General features: G+C 35.9%; 1 protein-coding gene across 8 annotated transcripts in view; it reads right to left on the minus strand.

Annotated features, from left to right (window-relative positions):
* Window positions 1-18,288, minus strand: part of ETV1 (ETS variant transcription factor 1) — a 93,272-nt gene extending 74,984 nt beyond the window's left edge. The window contains exons 1-6 of one of the 8 annotated variants that reach the window (XM_081795041.1): window positions 17,780-18,286; window positions 17,485-17,681; window positions 17,219-17,350; window positions 16,325-16,412; window positions 14,881-14,928; window positions 5,542-5,595 (exon numbers count right to left, since the gene is read on the minus strand). In XM_081795041.1, coding sequence (XP_081651167.1) covers window positions 5,542-5,595; window positions 14,881-14,928; window positions 16,325-16,412; window positions 17,219-17,263 — 235 coding nt within the window. In that variant the 5' untranslated portion in view covers window positions 17,264-17,350; window positions 17,485-17,681; window positions 17,780-18,286. Of the gene's footprint in view, window positions 1-5,541; window positions 5,596-14,349; window positions 14,650-14,880; window positions 14,929-16,324; window positions 16,413-16,874; window positions 17,042-17,218; window positions 17,378-17,484; window positions 17,682-17,779 lie in introns of those variants that run through there. The other 7 variants (XM_081795040.1, XM_081795045.1, XM_081795042.1 and 4 more) reach the window with 7 other exon arrangements.
* Window positions 18,289-18,623: the final 335 nt, after the last annotated feature.

The raw sequence follows: 18,623 nt of genomic DNA on the forward strand, positions 1-18,623 counted from the left end.
AAATGCCTCAATTTTTTTTAAAGAAAACAAAACACAGTAACAAATTCATGTTCCCAAATCCCAGAAATGGAATTCCTCTCCGAATATATGCTCACCTTCTGGTAAAGAAACTAGGAATGAAAGACAGTGTCTTCCTGGCCAGTCATATCCAAAAAGTGAAACAGGCAAGAAAGGTTTCAAAATTAGTAATAAAAAGCAAACTTAAAAAAAAAAAAGCAAACTTGTATAAAGTACTCAGTCTATGTGTAGAAAGGAACACAGTGCAAAAAGATAGCTTAGTAGAAAAGCAGAAAAAATAAACAAAAATGACACATGCATGGAACTTCCCTATCCAGGATAAGGATGTGTTAATTTAAAAGAAATTATTCAGTCAGGGTCTGCATACACTTCTCTGGCTTCAGTTTCTTAAAAAGAAGATTTGCAATAGTAATCTGTTAAGGTCCTCCCTCCCCCGGCCCCATGTAACTGCAAAAAGGACCAAAGTACTATGTGTTTTTTTTAATTTTTTAATTCGTAAGAAAATGAAGTATAGCTATGACTTTTATTTATTTGAACAAGGTATCACCCACGTAATAGAGGCTTTAAACAGCTGAGACCCCACACACTGGTTTGTCCTGATTCTTTTCAGTTGGGCCACCAGTGCCATATTACAAATTTCAATTGAAGTATACAAACTTGCAAGCTTTTAATATTTGCTTTGTGATGCACAAACATAGCAGAGTCAAGGTTATTATTATTCCTTTAATGACACTATTCTAACTGAATTCCATTCCACTATTCTTTCTTGAGTGTAAGAGAAAGGAGTACAGTTACAAAGATCTATCCCGCTGGGAATTTTTGCATAACCCTGGTTATACCCCTGGGAATGTTCTGGGAAGAGGTAAAATGTAAATGAGAACACCATCTATCATGTGAATCACTTAGAGAAAACAATGAAAGGAACTAATATAACCAAATGGAAGCAAACTAGTTAGAAAACTTATATTATCGCAGTGAAAAAAATGATATGCAATAGATTTCAAAAGATGAGTGGTACAACTAAAATGTAAAGTATGTAGTTTAAAATATAAGATTATTAATGTATAAATTTAAAGCACATAATCTACAAAAATTCAGTTTATATATAGATGTGCATCTAATTTGGAAGGATAAGGCCAATCTACGTTCTAAATATTCTTTAAGTTCTCTTTTCTGAAAAGACAGAATTCTACTTCCTCTGGACTAAAGCATATCTTAAAGTAATTCTGCTTTATTCAGCAGAGTGTCTGAGTTCTGAAAAGATTTGTTTCTAAGTCATAAACAATTTGTGATAGCCAAGTAAGCTTTTCTTTTAGCCTCCATTCACTTCCCAGGATGGACTTGTAGGGAGTTGTTTTGTTTTTGTTTTTGTTTTTTTCATTTGCTTTTGATGTCTACATAGGTGTTCCAAAAGTCAGCACCCTTCGAAACGATCAGCAGCAAGCTATAGATCTTTCTATTCTGGATTTCCAATTGACATGTTTTAGAAGTAAAAATAAAGAATGGGAATATTTTTAGGGAAAACCCAAGTATTATGGTTTAATCTCATTTTTCACCATGTTTGAATGCTCTGTTCTCTACTTTTCTACATAGATTTACATATTACAGACAAATGTATGCTCTGTAATCCAGTGTTGAGCAGACTTTAGCTGTTCATTCTCCTAACCTACATTTATCAAAGGGCTAAAGCAATAAAAAGAGAAGCATTTTATGTGGTTGAGGTAGGTAAGGAAATCTGGTTATTTACATTTGAAAAAAGGGCCCCATAGAATTTGTAGATGGGCCACCCAGAGGGGGTGGGGTTTCTTTCTATTCCTAGAGATAGGATGCCTCTACTCCACTAGGCATTCCCAGAGAAGAATCAAACATTTGTATAGGGCATTTAGCAGACAATCTAACCTTTCAGTTCCAATATTTGATAATCTCCTGCCTCCAGAAATCCTTAGAATTTAATTCATATACCCTATTTCTCTTTTTAAATAATTTTCCTTTGTTCTGTTCTCAATGAATGAACATCGAAATTAGCTGTTCACCATCTTGTGAACAATAGTTTTTTATGTCAATGAAAATGTGAAATAAAGCACATCTCCATTTCCTTTTCATTAGACTATTTCAGATTTATTTTCACCTTTGTTTAGAGGTCTCCTTCATAATTAGGTGTTTTATTCACAAGTCCCAGAACCTCACTTGTTAAACTGTAAATATTCACTACTGAGGACAAATAAAACTTTACCATTGTGAAAATGTTTGGCTAAACAATCATGGTTTTAGCATGTTTTTTCCAAAATGAGATTACATCTATTGTTTTAAGGCGTGATCATGTATTTCTACCTTAAGAAGGGAATTAAGACTTTGAAAAGACTTAGGAGGAAAAAAGTCCTAAGAAGCAGATCACGTTTAGGGTAACCACTTTATCTTCTGTGCTGCTGTATTTGCTAAACAGATATGCTCCTAATCCTGCAACAGTTTAGTCTTACTGAAGAAAGACATGTATCTAAAATGTTACAAGGTGCTGTAGAGTCTCACTCTGCAGGGTATGGACGGCAAGACAAAGTCAGGAAAGACTTCAACAGGGTGAAGCCTAAGGGGAGTCTGGAGTAGGAGGTCTGCCACCACCACAGAGCAAAAGCACGTTTAAAAAAGCCAAATGAGCCACATGTACAAAGGCAGAAAGACCTAAAACAGCTTCATCTGTTCCGAGACCTGAAAAATTAAAAGGGCTCAAGCTCAGCAGATATGGAGGAACCAGGTGCTGGGCTGGCAAAAGTTAAAACTGACACAGCAAGTCGAGGTCCAGATTGTAGAATAATGTTCTGGAAGACTTTGCTCCGAAGGGAGTTTAAGGAGAAAATTAACAAGGTCAGACAGCTATGTATTAATGCCACTGCAGAGAATGCATTGGGAGGAGGGAAGACTGAAGGCAAGAACACCAATCAAAAGGCTTATGCACTAGACCAGTCAAGACAGAATGTGGATGTGAACCCAGAGCATGAAACAGAGATAAGCAGAGACCACAAAATGAAGAGATTTTTGAAAGGCAGAATCAACAACTTGGTAAGGCAAGCAACTGAAAGTGTACAGTAAAGAACTGGGAGGGACTGAAGATAAAGATTTCCCGCTTGGATGGTGATGTCATCAACTGGGAAAGGCAAGGGAAGCAGACGACAGAGGCTGATCAGGAAAAATTATAACAATAATTTCCACACTGGCCTGGCTGAGCAGGAACTGTCTGTGGAACACCACGGGTAACAGTGTTTTACGTCAATGCCAAGCTAAGAGCAGAGGGTTGAGTCCGGATGTGTTGCATTTTTCTGACTTGGCACAAGCATCAAGGATGAATTGGTGGAGCAGTGAAGATGCCCAGTAGACAGGGGCAGAGGGGACACACACGCTAGAGATAATGATGTGGGAGACATCACTACACAAAACTGGGCTGACCACTACCGCAGCCAAGAGCCACATGTCTATTCATATCTAAGGTCATAAAAATTAAACAAAAAAATTCCCATCTTCAGTCTCATTAACCATACTTCATGTGCTCAGTGAGCAATGTGTTTAGTGGCTATAATGCCAAATGCTTCAGATACAGATTACTTCCATCATCACAGATAGTTCTACGGGACTTTGCAGGGATGACACATGTTAAATAAGAGCAAAGGCTTGCAGACAGAACCCTAGGGAAACAGAGGGCAGGAAGATGAGTGGAGTGAAGAGGAGTTATCAAAGCAGTAAAAAGGGAAAGGAAAAAAATCACCCCACTGTGGACCAAGAGAAGAAAGAGTTCAAGGACACAAAAGAGTCAAGAATTTGAAAAACTGAAAAGACATCAAAAAAAGAAAAGGAACGCATTTGTATTTTTTGGTAGTGATTTTACCCTTGCATTTGGTATAGTATTGGAAGCATTACCAATTTCTTCAGATGTAAAATGACTCAAGGAGAATACTTCTCCCACTCAGATGACAGGTTTAACTTTTAGAAAACACTCAAATGTCCAGAAAGAGCAATGCTAGAAGTGTGACCATTCCCTTCCCACACTGTAAAGAAGAAAGGCAGGCCTTGCCTAGCCAGCATCCTTAGATGTCATCTTTCTGGGAATTTCTAAGAATCTCTAATTAGTTCCATATCATTGTTGAATAGGCTTCTTGAAATCGTATTCTAATAACTATATGCAGACATTAAACAGCACACAAAATTATCTTCTCAGATCAAAACTTAAGCTGATAGAAGACCAGTTACCAACGGCTGGGGGCAGTGGGGAGTTAGTTTTTAGTAAGCACAGAGTTTCAGTATGAGATGATGAGAAAGTTCTGGAGGTGGCCAGTGTCGATGTTTGCATAAAAACGTGAGTGACACTGAACTGCCCACTTATAAAATGGCTAAAATGGTAAATTTTCTGTTATGTGTATTTTACCACAATTAAGCAAAGAAAACTGTAATAGAGCTCAACTAAAACACAGGAGAGGATATGGATATAACCTCTCACAACTCCTGACACCTGGGAAATTGAAAACACCAAACATAAAAGGGGAAAACATGGCTTACAGACATCTGTTTCTCAAAGTCACAGAGGTATCTGTAGGAGATGTGTGATATTAGGTGTGAGAATATGGGTTTGCTAAATTGTAAGGTGGAAAGCATTTCTGGTAGCTATTGATACTGCCCCCTGTGAAACTGTCAGTGGTCTGGAAAAAATGAAACAAGTTAGAGCTTTAAGTGGTACTAATGAGTGAAAACGTATCAGGTCAGTTTCATAATCAAGATGGCATTTATACCCCTTTCTTTACTATTTACACCTCAGGTCAACAGCTGTAGTTAGTTGGTAGAATGGCAAAGCATAAATAGAGAAGGAACCCCCGAGGCAGCCATGTTTGTACAAGCATAATGCTCACTCGGGGATTCCTGGGAGGCGAGCATCCTGTGAATCACAACTCACGCATTCTCTGACAGGCCCTAGAGCAAGGCTCAGGGAAAGAAATACTGGAAGGGATCTTAAGAGAAGCCAAGGGCTCCGTCCATGCGTCTTAGTGTAACTAGGAAGCAGAAAACGAAGGTAAAAACTAAATCAAAACAAGTGCAAGTTCATGAATGTAAAATAATACGAGCCAATGCATTTGTATAAGTTATTCAATAAATAATCTCACATGGATGTTAACTACTGACTTTCTCCCATCAACATTTAGTCTTTTTCTCGTGAACATAACAAAAAAAATTGTAAGTAAACACTTGCACGTTCGTGGATCGCACCCTATTTCTTCTCCGAGGATATTAACCAAATACAGAGAATAGGACCATCTTTTAATCAAAACAGTTTTCCTTGGCTACTCTTTGGAGCTCTACTCAGATCATATAGGGACCCTGCTGATGTCACAACTTGACAAATATAATCATCTCATGACTGTAAGCTAGAAAGGTACCAACATAATGCAAGAACAGACACTGGAAGTAGAAACCAACCAGAGAGAAAGAATGAAAGAAGGAAACAAGAAAGACAAAAATTCAAGGGATGAGTCATACTATACTTACAACTTTCAGTCTGATAGTCTGGCACAAACTGCTCATCATTGTCAGGTACCTGAGCTGAAGAAAAAAAGAAATTAAAAAAAAATTAAGAGAGAAACTGCCAAGGCATAAGGAATATCAAGTAAGATCTTTCAAGTAAGATCTTTTTCAGCTCCGATCAAACCTGTGATTATTTGCCAATGAGCTCCTATTTCAACCGGTATTGACGGCCATACTTGGGAGGGAAAATAGAAGCAACCATTGATGTCAACTAGAAAACATTTTAGGTCAGAAATGTAATTGGGGCAGTTGTGGTCCCTCTGACTATCACCTGCCAGATGGAAATAAAAGAGACATACAAAATAGAAGAAGCTACAGGATTTCTATTAGCTGCAGTGCTTCTTTGCAAGAATGAAGTAAGAAGTATTTCAACTCACTCAGCCAGTGCTTCAGCAGCCCATCTAAATTAACTACACAATTTCTTTCAAACGACGTGCAGCTACACACATCCCTCTGCTTTTTCAGAAATGCCTGCTTCTGGTATGTTCGGCCTATTGCAAATTAGACTGCCATAATTAAAAATGTTTGACCTAAATTTGGCCAAAATAGGCTACAGACTTTTTTTTTTTTTTTTTTTTAAATGAAAGCATTGTCTTTGATTTTGGTCGTATATAAGACAATATTGTATTTTAGTGATTGTGTCATAATACAGTATAAATAATAAAAATAAAGTCAATCTTTTCATGCCAAGTATTTTCCTGGCAACCATACAACACTAATGAAAAGAATATCACTAGTTCACCAACCCTCACGTCAAATACCTTCCCTATTTTTAGTAAAGGAAAAAAATACTGAATAGCAAGGACTTAATGCATTCAGCAGCCATCAAAACACAAGGACAGTTTTTCACTTCTAAAATATTTTCATCACGGTTGATTCAGACATCAAAATAACCTATTCCAAATTAACAAGATATTGCTAAAACAAGTTTTTGGGTACACACACAGATATACATACTCACATACACACAAACTGCATAAAACAGGAGTTAGTTACTTTTAATTTGGTAAAAATAGGAGTTTTTCTATTTAACTTTAGCTATGATGTGATTACTAGTATTACTTTACTAGTATTATCTAATACTGAAACGTTTTATCCAGTCAAGTCATATTAAAATAAATGTCAATTAATCTTTTTAAAAACAGCCTACTCTGAATGGGGAAAGTTTATGAACAGAATCACTCTTTGCTGAAAAAGTTTTGGATTGGTAGTTGAATGATTTAAGAAAAATTCCCTATAAAAAGGAATTCTGTATTAAAATTTTTGCATAAAAAAGAAATACAACATAAATAGGATTAAGCATTCTTTTGTGTTGGCTTATTTAATCACATTTTTTAAACGGGAAATATCCGGCTGAATAAAATTTATATCATGTTTTCAAAAGGAGAACCAATGAAAATCTTGCCAAGTATTAAAATATATACAATGTGACATTAAATTCTTTCCTAACGTTCTCTGTGAACCAGTATATCAGCTTATTAAAGACAAATTCCATCCTCTGTCACCAAAAATGTTAAGAACTTTTTTCCAAGCTATTAGCTGATCAACCTATAATAAAAGAAGAGATTTCTTTTGCCCCCTTCATATTCCACTAATGTCTGCTACCATGGATAACGAAGGTCATGCGAACTTCAAATCATAGTTTTATGACTTCCTATCAGTGTAAACTACATACATTATTTAACCTATTTGAACTGTATTTTATTCCTCGGTGTAGAAGTGTTAACACAGGTTTTCTGTGACAACTACATGGAATTCTAAATGTGACTTATTTTTTCCAAACTTTCACCTCTCACCCACTTCTTTCAATTCACACACACACAACTCCTCCCGTCATTACAATGCACGTTACACATCTTCAGCTCTCGGGAATTATATTGGAAAGGGATTTAAAAAACTGCTACAATTTGTACATTAGTATTCTCTAACTATAAACATTTTTTCACATTACAGTAAGCTTCATTTTACTCACAGAGTTGTACAAGTAGAGTTTTCACACCAAAAAAAAAAAAAAAAAACGTTTTCAATATCTGCTTAATAAATAACAGCACGTAGACAGAACCAAATCCTACACATTTTTCCATCAAATCCACATGTTTTGGTTCGCCTTCGAAATTAACAGCTAAACAGACATAACTATTGAGATGCAAAATTATCAGCCACAGCAATTACTATGCTTTTTAAAAGCCAACATTTACAAGAATCTAATAAAAATGTAATATCCCTTTACAGGAATAGTTAAAAATAGCTGGTGAGTAACAAAAATATATTTGTAACTGAATATGCTGGTATGAGTGTCCTAAAGGCCAGACATTATTTTTTCCTTACTATCATAAGACAAAATTGCAACTCTGTGATACGTATCACTGCAAGAGAGACATAAAAATCACTGATGGATACGTGGTACGTGCTGGAATATGTTGGGGAGAAAAAAAAGCAAAATTTTAGAACAAGCTGGAAGTTATACTTCCAGATACATAGAAAATAGGTGCGTAACAATTTGTAAAAAGAATAAGAATACGAATTGCTGTAAGAGCTGCTATTTCTGTTCTAACTCTTTAACATACTGAATAAATACTTCACACTTATGCCTGAACATATTACAGAATTTTAACAAAAAACATATGACTCACATTTTCACAGAAGCTAATCTTAAGGAACTGAATAGACCAAATGAAGCAGCATGCTACTTAAATAGACAAAGGCTTAAGTATACTTCTAATTTCAAGTTAGAGTAAAAGGAAAGCAGTTAACGAAAAACACACGTTGGATCTGGGCAAGGAAAATATGACAAAGTATTGCCACACTCGTATCATGCGTTTCCTTTTTTCCTCAATTCACGGGAATTCTGTGAAGTAGCAAACTACAGCTGCCTGAAAATTTGTGGCAAGCCATACCAACTCCAAAGTGGAAAATTAACAATAGAGGCCAACCTTTAAAAAATACTATTTTCACTGCTATCTATTATAAACTATGCTTGGAATAATCACCTTTGGGGAATGAAAATGTTTCCCCACACTATGTAATTAAAGAGGAAGGGGAAGAGTAAGAAAGGACAAGGGGGAAAAGTATATACCAAAAGACCAATAAAAGGCTTTCAAGAAGATTAAGCACGTGGATTTTATTGGTAATAGCTGGAGTGGCTCTATCAGTTCATTGCACATTAATAGACAAGTTGCCATCAAGTCTCAGGACTTCAGCTTTAAAAGGGTAGTATCTGCACTCTCAGCTATTTGCTTTACCTAGATTATTATCCAAAGTTGTTGTTTCTCTCTCTCTCTCTCTCTCTCTCTCTCTCTCTCTCTCTCTTTACTGCCTAGCAATACAGACTATGAAAAACAAACTCAAAAATATTAATCATGATTCAGATGTCACAGCATCACAAACCCTCATTTCTAGTTTCAACATACTTTCTTAACTAACACTTCCGGGCATGGTGGCAGTTTGTAAATAGAGTTCCTTTATTTTTATGCTTATGTTGAGCTTTCAGATGAAATAATAATTACTTAAGAAAAGGTGAGAGTTTAAATATTTTCCAAGGTTGGCTGCAGGCAACCTGTTTCTTACAAACTAGGTGTCCGTGAAGTTTTCTTGTAAATCTATGAAAAAAAAAAAAAAAAAAAAGTGGGAAAATTAAAAATGGAACAAATGGCAAGTATAAAAGGGGTTAATATTTAATTAAAACCAGTTCTATCCACTGTAACAATGACCTGGAGCCAAACAAGGCGGAAGATGTATGAGTCATTCTTTCTGCCTGTGAATGAGACAGCTGATCTCCTCAGCAATTCCTCCAGACAAGCAGGCAGAACTGGAGTTCTGCCTCCATTCACAAAAACACAGTCCAGCATGAGCCATGTGGCCCAACCGCAATCTTTTCATGTCACACCCTTCCAGAGAGCTAAAGCAAGTCAACTTGAACTTGCAATAAACACACCGATTTTATCGCTCTATCTCAAATACAGCTCGGGTTCATTAAGGTATACATTTAAATAAATGACAAGTTTACAAAATTAAATCTATCTATCTAGATATCTATAGACAGATAGATGATCGATGGATAGACTGACTGATTTATTGTGTCCTGCTTTATTGGGTAACTTGTCACAAAAACCTAAATGTCTAAAACTAGGAAGGAAGAAGAAAAGGAAGAAAGAAAGGAAGGAAGGAAGGAACTAAGAGAATGGAGAGAAGGATGGAGGAAGCAAGGATAGAAAAAATTCATTGGAGAAATACCTTGTTTTTCTTGCCTATTATTCAGATTTTCTTTATCCTGAGATTAGACTAGATTATTGCTGAACTTTGTAGCCTTTCACTTTGAACCAAAGAATTAGAAACGAGTTGCTCTGAATAAACTTAAATTTTATTTTAAATAAAAGTAAAACAACAAGAAAATCAACCTTTGCACAGTGGCATTCTGTGTAATCCTAAAATGAAGCTTCGGGCCACGGAACAAAATAATCATGAAGCCACTAAGCCTGGTTTTATACCACATCCGCTTTTAAAATTAAAATGATTGTACCAATGTATAAGCATTAATTAATACAGCAGTATAAACATATTTAAAGGACAAAAAAGAGAGAGAGAAAGCTTTTCTGCATGACAGAGACATCTTTAATACTTGATGCTCTAAAAAAAAAGAAAACAGTACGTTTTAGTTGTCTTTAGCCTCAAATAAGCTTCAATTCCTAACATTAAACTAACCTACAGTGACTTGAAAACTTAAGTGTGGCTTAAGAGCTGTTGTTCCTATTTTCTCTAATACTACGGAGGTCTGACATTATTATTATCATTTTAATTACAAGCTTGTACACAGGTCAAAGGGAATAAAGTTATATTATGAAATCCAAAACATGACACATTTCTTGTAACTGAACCAGAAAAGCAGTATTTCATTAACACTCCTTAGGACCTTCCGGAAAAACTGTATCTAAACTATACCAAATCCAAGATCTATTTAAACAAAGTTTGGTGTTTTGGTGTTTTTGTGTTGTTTTGTTTTTGTTTTTGGTTTTTTTTTTTTTTTGGCTTTTTGTTTTGGTGAGGGAGGTGGTTTGCAAGTAGACTCTAGATAAAAAGGCATTTATAGAATTCCAATAAATATTTAGAAATATAATACATTTACTTTACCTGCTATCTTTTAATCAAGTCCAAATGAGAAGTCTTGCTCTCATAGTTTAGAGTATTTCCTGATACAACAAAAAGAGGGGTCACGCCCCTCCCCCCTACACATGAAATGATTCTTGCTCAAAACTAAGAAATAGGATGGACTTCGGTAATTTGATGCTTTATTCTCATTTCCTGTTTTACGTAAACCACACAACACAATGTAGTTTTTAAAATCTTTAGTTTTTACCGGATCACATTTAAAAGAAAAAACAATACATTAATGGACACATATCCAATTTATGTTCCATTTTAACAAGAAACAGTTACAATTTTTGAAAAATTAAAATGAGTACATTAGGACCAGGGAGCATTGTGGGTGGCATTATGTAAGGCGAGTAACAACAGCACCTATTATTTAAAGGGACTTCATTAGAAATTATTTTGAATGTAAATTTAGTATCAGCCACTGAAGTAAAGGCAGACATCTCTACTGTTAGCTCAACCTATTATTTGAAGGTCACACAACACAAAAGGGAAAAAAAAAAAAAGAAGCCCTATCTGCAGGAAGCAATAACTTTTGGTGTAGAAAGGCTGTTCTTGAAGAGAAAACTTAGATTTAAGTGTGGTGGCAGCAGGAAACTTAACTATAACACCACTGAGAAACATTCTACCCTGTGGCAGCAAATCACTGTTGACATTTGTCCTTAATATTACTGATGAAATGGAACCTCAAGAACATCTAGATCCACACCAAAAACAATGCTCAAAATGTGCTATGTATTCACATTAGATACATAGGAAATTTACGGTTTCTCTTTAAGTTATGTTAGTAGGTAAGCTCTAATAAGCAACTTTGGAAGAATGCAATCCTTTTTAAACTCAACTTTATATCCTTCTAGTTATCTTCCTAACACACAAAAGGGTCCATTTTAACTACCAATTTCTAGGACACCATTCGCTACAGCATCACTTAAAACAGGATGTTAAGAATAAGATGTTACCATGATGTTGATAGGGTTGATATATGAACTCATTATTTCATGAGATCAAATAATTGAAATTGCCTTTCTGTCAGTAGCAATCTAATTCAAAAGAAAAAGAATCAATAAAAAATTGTACATAGTAAAATTATAAACCGGTTTTGGCAAAGTTTTAAAAAGACACATATTATTTTTTTTAAGTGCTACTGTGGTCACTGAAAATGTTATCTTTTCAATTTTCTTCAGAATGAGATGTGAATACATTAAATTGTGGTATATATGTTAACAGCATTTAAATTGCAGGGTTAATGCTTAAAAAGCGATACTGATACAAAGTTACATTCTTCACAAACATATTTTTGATCCTGCTTAAAAATTTTAAATACACTTCCATTCTTCCCCCTAAATTAGAGGATATTAGCAAATTGAGAATACTGGCTCCAACCTTCACCCTCAAATAGTCCCGCCTTATCTACCCCAATTTGTCCTTAGATGTAAAACACATTTCATAATTCATAATATTTTACCTATGACTAATCCCTATGTTGCACTTTGAATCTAATTTATAAAAATTCTTACAGGAAAAAACAAATTAAACACTCTAGGATATATCATTTCCCAAGTATTTAGGGGCTTTGATAACTTTTTAAAAACATAACTTTCATTGGACACAACTTGACTCATATCGAATATGATTTTTAGACCTGTTTAACTTCCCAGTGGGACTCTAACTCTTGAGAGAAACTTGGTTAATCGCCCATGATCTTTTTTTTAAAAGGGTCAAGAAGCCTTAAAATTCCATGGTCACTTTCTTGGCTACCAAGCATTATGAAAAGAAATATAGAAACAGTTCATAGTCTGCCAATCTGGTAATGTTTTAATTTGTGGACGTCCAGAAGGACATAAATAGGCAAACCTAACTACAAATAATCTACTGTAATTTTAAGATCTGTTCTGAGTTCAACACGTGGGATAAGTCAAGTTAAAATGCTAAAGCAAATAATATTATTATATAGAGTTGCTAAAAATACAAATAAATGTGCAGTCTATTAACAAATAGTAAAAAAAGAACTCTCCATTATTAAGATTTAAAAAATCATATTAACAGCATTACGTTTATATCATGATAGAATAAATTAACGTAAACTATTTTGAAAACTGTTTACATTATTCTAAACTGCAGCCTTATCCATAGTTTATAAACAGTCACCCACCTGGGTATTCGATAAAACACCCTGAGGATTAATTCCTGAACTTATTTAAGCTTATGAATTACCTTCTCTGTAAAAGTCCATGTTCCTCCAAATACATCAGTCATTTTCCAGGTTTGTTTTACATAAAGCTAAATCTTTCAGATCTGATTTATAGGTACGTTAATAATCATGGGTAAGAATATATGTAGTGCAGAGTTTTAAAACAGATTAACTTGGATAAGTTATTGAAATCACTTACCCGAGCGACAAATAAACAAAACAAAAGTAAGAGACTGGAGTAAAACTGATTATAAAATGGCAAGAGTCTGTCACAGAATCCACATTTTAAAATTCCAGAAACAGAGTTGCTATGCACATTCAAAATCTGCCAGCAAGAGCACTGCCTTGGAATCAATGAGACTTAAACATCTAAGAACCAAAAATCTTCAAGAACAATTAAAATAGATATTTCCAGTTATTTTAGATAAGCAAACAAATGCCCTCCTAAACATAATGTCCTCACAACCTTCAACTTTGCAAAACTAACATACCAAAGTTAACACAAGGACCTCTGTGCAAATTTTTCTGAAAAAAAGTTAAGTTTTAAGGTATAGTATATGTCGCAATACTAAGTAATCTATTGCAATAAGTTTCATTTACAGAGACGAGCAAAATGACCTTTAAATGTAACTAAAGCTTTCATCAATACTCACCTTTTATGAACATGCAAATCAAATCACCCTTTCAAAGGGCTACTAGGAAAGCTATTTAACTTAAAAGATTTATAAAGATTGCAAAAGCTTTTTAGAGAACAAGAATATCAGCAAAACAAAGAAACTTATTTTACATGCTAACAGCAACTTGATGAACTGCAAGCAAGACCCCCGATAAAACCCTGCAGTCAGCCTCAAAGTAGCAAGAGCAACACTTGGGTTCCATTTAAAGAGACCCTCTCTCTCTCTCTCGTCTTTTAACAATCTTAGAAATCTGTTCCGGAAACTGCATATCCATATAACAGACAGACAGAAATACAAATTAGACTCAGGGCTTAAAAATGTATAATTTTTTCTTTGTGTTTCCCATAAAACACATCATAGGATAAAATTAATATTCCACATTTATCATGACAAATCCAAAAGAAAAATTTCAAATTATGGACACTAACAAAAATCCCTCAACATTAGGCATTTCCCAAGTTGTATTAAACTGTACTGAAGCAGTATCTCATTGTTCCTGTAAAATAAAGTTGTACCCAATAAAAAATAAAATAGATCGCAGCACAAAATTTTACTAAAAAGTAATTAAAAACAAAAGTACTGCCTTTAGATGTCACCTTGCCATATTAAATAAATCCTAACGAAAGTGACATAAAAGCAAAACCCATCTCAGCAACTATCACCTAATAGTAACAAATAGAAAACATTATTTGGAATCCTTAAATCCCCCAAAGATTTCTTTTAAAGCCATAGATTTCCTAAGTATTGCATACACACCTAACGTTCTGTGCTGTGAACAAGGTGGAAAGAAGACACTTGCACTTAAATCTTGAAGCATCCCGTCCTGATGAACCCAGAGAAACTAATTTCTGCCATCAGAAAAGTCCTCCACCAGAACACCAAATAATGATATGCGCTGCTCTAAAAGAAACAGCAAGCCGGGTTCTGGCTCTAGGAGGTCTCTCGAGGTACAATAATATAAACCTGATCAATTGCAATTAAAATCTGAACAGAGGCTTAGAACTTGAAGTCTTGGTGCTTTAGTTCTTGCCAAAAGCAGATGTGATTGGGAGCTGGAAGCAATTTCTCCTGGTAATTTGTGATGACACTGGGTAGTGCAGCCCCAGATTCCCCAAAGACAAACTCATCAGAGACTCTAATGTATGCATGACACATGAGGTGGCTCTTTTAGAGCTCAATTAATTGGGTTGAACATTAAGACAGCAAGTTCAGGACTTTTTTTTTTTTTTTTTTTTACCCCTTCTAGAGTTGCTTTTCCCCTCGTTTTAAAGCAATTTTTTGCCTTACCTTCTGCAAGCCATGTTTCCTGTAATTGACTTAGATCTTGAAAGAGTTCTAAAAAACAAGTCAGAGACATAAAGAAAAGATTTGAAAACCTTTAGGTTCCATTAAATGGAACTGTTTGTCATGAAGTTGGTATTAAATCTCAATTTAATTTAGGGAGGGGAGTCAATATAAAAAGAAAATAGGATTCATGACTTAAATAGCTCAATAATCCTGCCATTGTAATTGCCAGTAAGCAACACTTCTTTAAAAAACTCTTTTAGTGAAATACATAATAAAGGCAGGAGTTTCCCCCTTTTAACCAATAATTTAATATAATAAGATCCGGGAGACCAAACACACATACACTAGGAGTCACAAAAAGGCTGAGGTGAAGGTGTGTCTATCCACGTAAACCTTTCTTAAACAGAGTCAACTCTCACAGGGGAAAGATTAGAAAGACTGCAAATCATTTTCTTTTTATCTTCTGGACCTTATATAAAAGATTTAACAGAACATGGTATAATTTCTAAAGCACTGTATGTTTTGAGGTTCAATGCCTCAAAACTGAAAGAGACAACTTTTGAATACAATGTTGTAAAGGAAAATTTCTACATTAATAGGTGTTACAAAGTCAAAGTGAGGTAATTCCCTGGCACCTGTTTATTACCAAGTCCAAAACTGTGTATTCTGTCATAGTAGGAGGGAGAGGGGTGTCCAATATGGATGAAGATTTGAGTTAAGTTTCAGAATTCAATACACCTAATCAAAATGGCAAAATGAACTTTGATAATTAAATCTAAGTAGATTAAGTTCATTATGAATGCTACCGTATGTCTGGAATAATTTATAATATATTGAACTCCTAGCCAACAGTGCATTTTAAAAAAATTGTAATTTTTCAAATAGTTATTATAATTATTAATTAGGCCTTAATTACGATTCAGTGAACACTTGACGGCCTATAAACAAGACATTAGGACCTCACCATGTAGTCATTGAAATCATCCACGAAAAGTTTTATAATAGTATATGGTTTCAGTGTAAGGGGAATGGGAAATCAAGCAATCATTTATATTGTTTTACTTCTGATAAAGTAAAAAGGAGAAATTAAGTAGTATACGTAGCTGCTTATGTCCCACTGTGTTGGATATTTTAAAACTGTTACCTTAGTGTATGGGATTAGTTATATGCCATATGGGCCAGAATATTTAAACACAAAAGTGATTAAAAGAAGGATGTCACTGTTAACTTTTTATTTCCTTCTTTCATTAGTCTGTGACAGGGCCATAAAATATCCTCCAATGCAAACTGTCACATTATGGTAATTGCTACAAGTAAAAGTCTCAATTAAATGCAGGAATTTGAAAGAATATTATTTGTAAGCTAAGATTTAAGGGTTCCTCTTCTTTATGAGGGTGGGGAGTATAGGTAAAGAGCAGGGATTCAGCCCAAAATCAAACCTCACCTTCAGAATCATGAGCCAGATCTCTGTTAATGAATTTTCTTTTCCTGACATTTGTTGGTTTCTCGTTACAATTTCTCCCACGCTGATTCTACAAAGGGAAAGAAAAAATCCTTTAAAAAAAATGTAAACCTCAGATGTCATATACACAAAAACACATGCATATATAAGTCTACTGGATCTTCTCTCTGCATAGAAAAATAAAAGTCCACAGTATCCAATCTAATCTTCATTTTCTGCACTCATTTGACAGTGAAAGCTGAGAATTCAACAACCAGGGAGAGTTGTTCCCAGCCAAGCGGAACACACTACTACTTATCAGTCCTGTATTCATGGCATCTTGGCATCAAAACATTAAGCAATCACACTTAAAGTCGTTTTCAGATAGATTAAAGCTAGACTATAATACAGTGAGTTTTATTCTCTCTGATACCCCCCAAAACAAAAAGCATAAATAGAGTGGTGAAATGAAAAATATGAGGAAAAAATGAGACAGGAAAAAAAGAAAGAAAAACACCCCATGTAAACAAAAAGTGTCAGCATTAGTCTCAACTTCATTCTTTTCAATGTGGCAGACAAACCCAGCCAAAAACTTTGAGTGCAGCTGCTGCTGCCCTCCATCTCCTCTTCCACTCATCTTGGGCACTTTAATCAGAAAAAAAAAAAAGGGGGGGGTTCTTAAAAACAAAACTATGCCTTATCCAAGTCACTGAAAGGTAAGCTCATTTTGAAGACTGGGCTTCTAGAAGCAGAGTCGCCCTACAGTGGCAACAAAGCAGATAAAGTATCTGCAATCCCAACCCCCTTACCCCCTCCCTTCTCATTCTCTCTCTCCTCCCCCCCCCCCCTCCGTTGGAGTCAAGTTTATAAACAGCAACTTTCGAACTGATCACTCACATTGGTGACCATGTAAGGCACTTGCTGGTCATAAAATCCATCCATTCTGCTGCTCTTCGCAAAGCTCGGCTCAGTGTTTTATATTTTGAGCATTTAGCTGGAGATTTCCTCGGGATGTGGACTTCTATCAACCTAGAGGGGAACAAGATGGCTTTTAGGCTAAAAAAAAAAAAAAATCATGAATGAAGCTCTTGAATTTGCATAGCTAATTACCCTCAGACAGTCCCATTCACAAAAAATAACCCTCCCTACACAGCCTCCTTCACCTGGATCCAAAGAGAGCCAAGAGAGTTCACAATTTACATATTTTCGGCAGTAGCAAAAATCCGAACAAGAGGCGATGTATTTATTTACACTCTCGATGTTTCCCTGCGCGGTCGGTGTACCCCGGGCAGCTCTGATTCGCAAACGTGTGCAAAACTAGCAATGGCGATCAACGAGACTTGCTTTGCACCTAACGGGACTAGAGAGACGGAGACACCTCTTTCATAAGGATAGTTTTTGCAACCCACAACCATGCAATTATCTGGAGAGACATAAAAAGTTGTTGGAAAGACCCACCTGAAGGCCACGCTAGGCGAACGGCTGCAAAAAATTCCCTCCAAATTTAATAAAAACATTAATTATCGCCCAGCACTTCCCCCTTGGAAGCCGAAAGCGCCTCTGACAGAGCTCAATTCGGTGGTTTTTCCTCTACTTCTCCTCCAGGGGCCTCCAATCCAAACTGATGGATCGCTGCCTCCCATTGGCTCCGCGTCTCTTTCACAAGATCAGATTTCGAGCTGTCAATCAGGCGGCTTGCTGCCCCTTCTCGTGGATCTCTCGCGCCCCTCTTCCTACAGGGATGTTCCGCGGGCTGGCGCTGGGTCCACAGTCTGCAAACGCCTAAGAGGAAATCAGCTGCCTTCCTAAGCCGCTGCTTATTGTTAAGGCGTCCGGGACACTGAAGCCATGTGTCGCTAGTTCTCCTTACTGGTGTGTTAGGTCCACTACTGGTCTGATTTCCTAAAGCACTTTTGTTCGGTTCGGATACATACCCTGAAGTGCGATCCACCAAGCCTGTGCCTCCTTACTCCTCCGAATCGCCTCCCTCGAGATCTCCAGCCCCCTGTACTTTTAACCTGATAACAAACCCACCTCGCTGTATAGCCTCGTTCCCACTAAGCTTTTGGCCCAAATTCTTCCCCTGTTTTTCAACATCCAGCACCACCATAATGGTTTATCAAAAATATTTCATTTTATCAGCCATCCCTCAAGTAAAACAAGATATTATCGTTCATGGGACAGTAAAATAAAGAATCCATGAGTAAAATCACCTGGGAGCTGAGGAATTGCTTGTCAGGAGGGGGTGCATTGGGAGGAAGAATTAGGACCACAGAGCAACCTAGGTGAAGAAAAGTATAAA

The sequence above is a fragment of the Panthera onca genome, chromosome A2, assembly GCF_046562875.1.
Source record: "Panthera onca isolate mPanOnc1 chromosome A2, mPanOnc1 haplotype 2, whole genome shotgun sequence".
Taxonomy (NCBI): Eukaryota; Metazoa; Chordata; class Mammalia; order Carnivora; family Felidae; genus Panthera; species Panthera onca.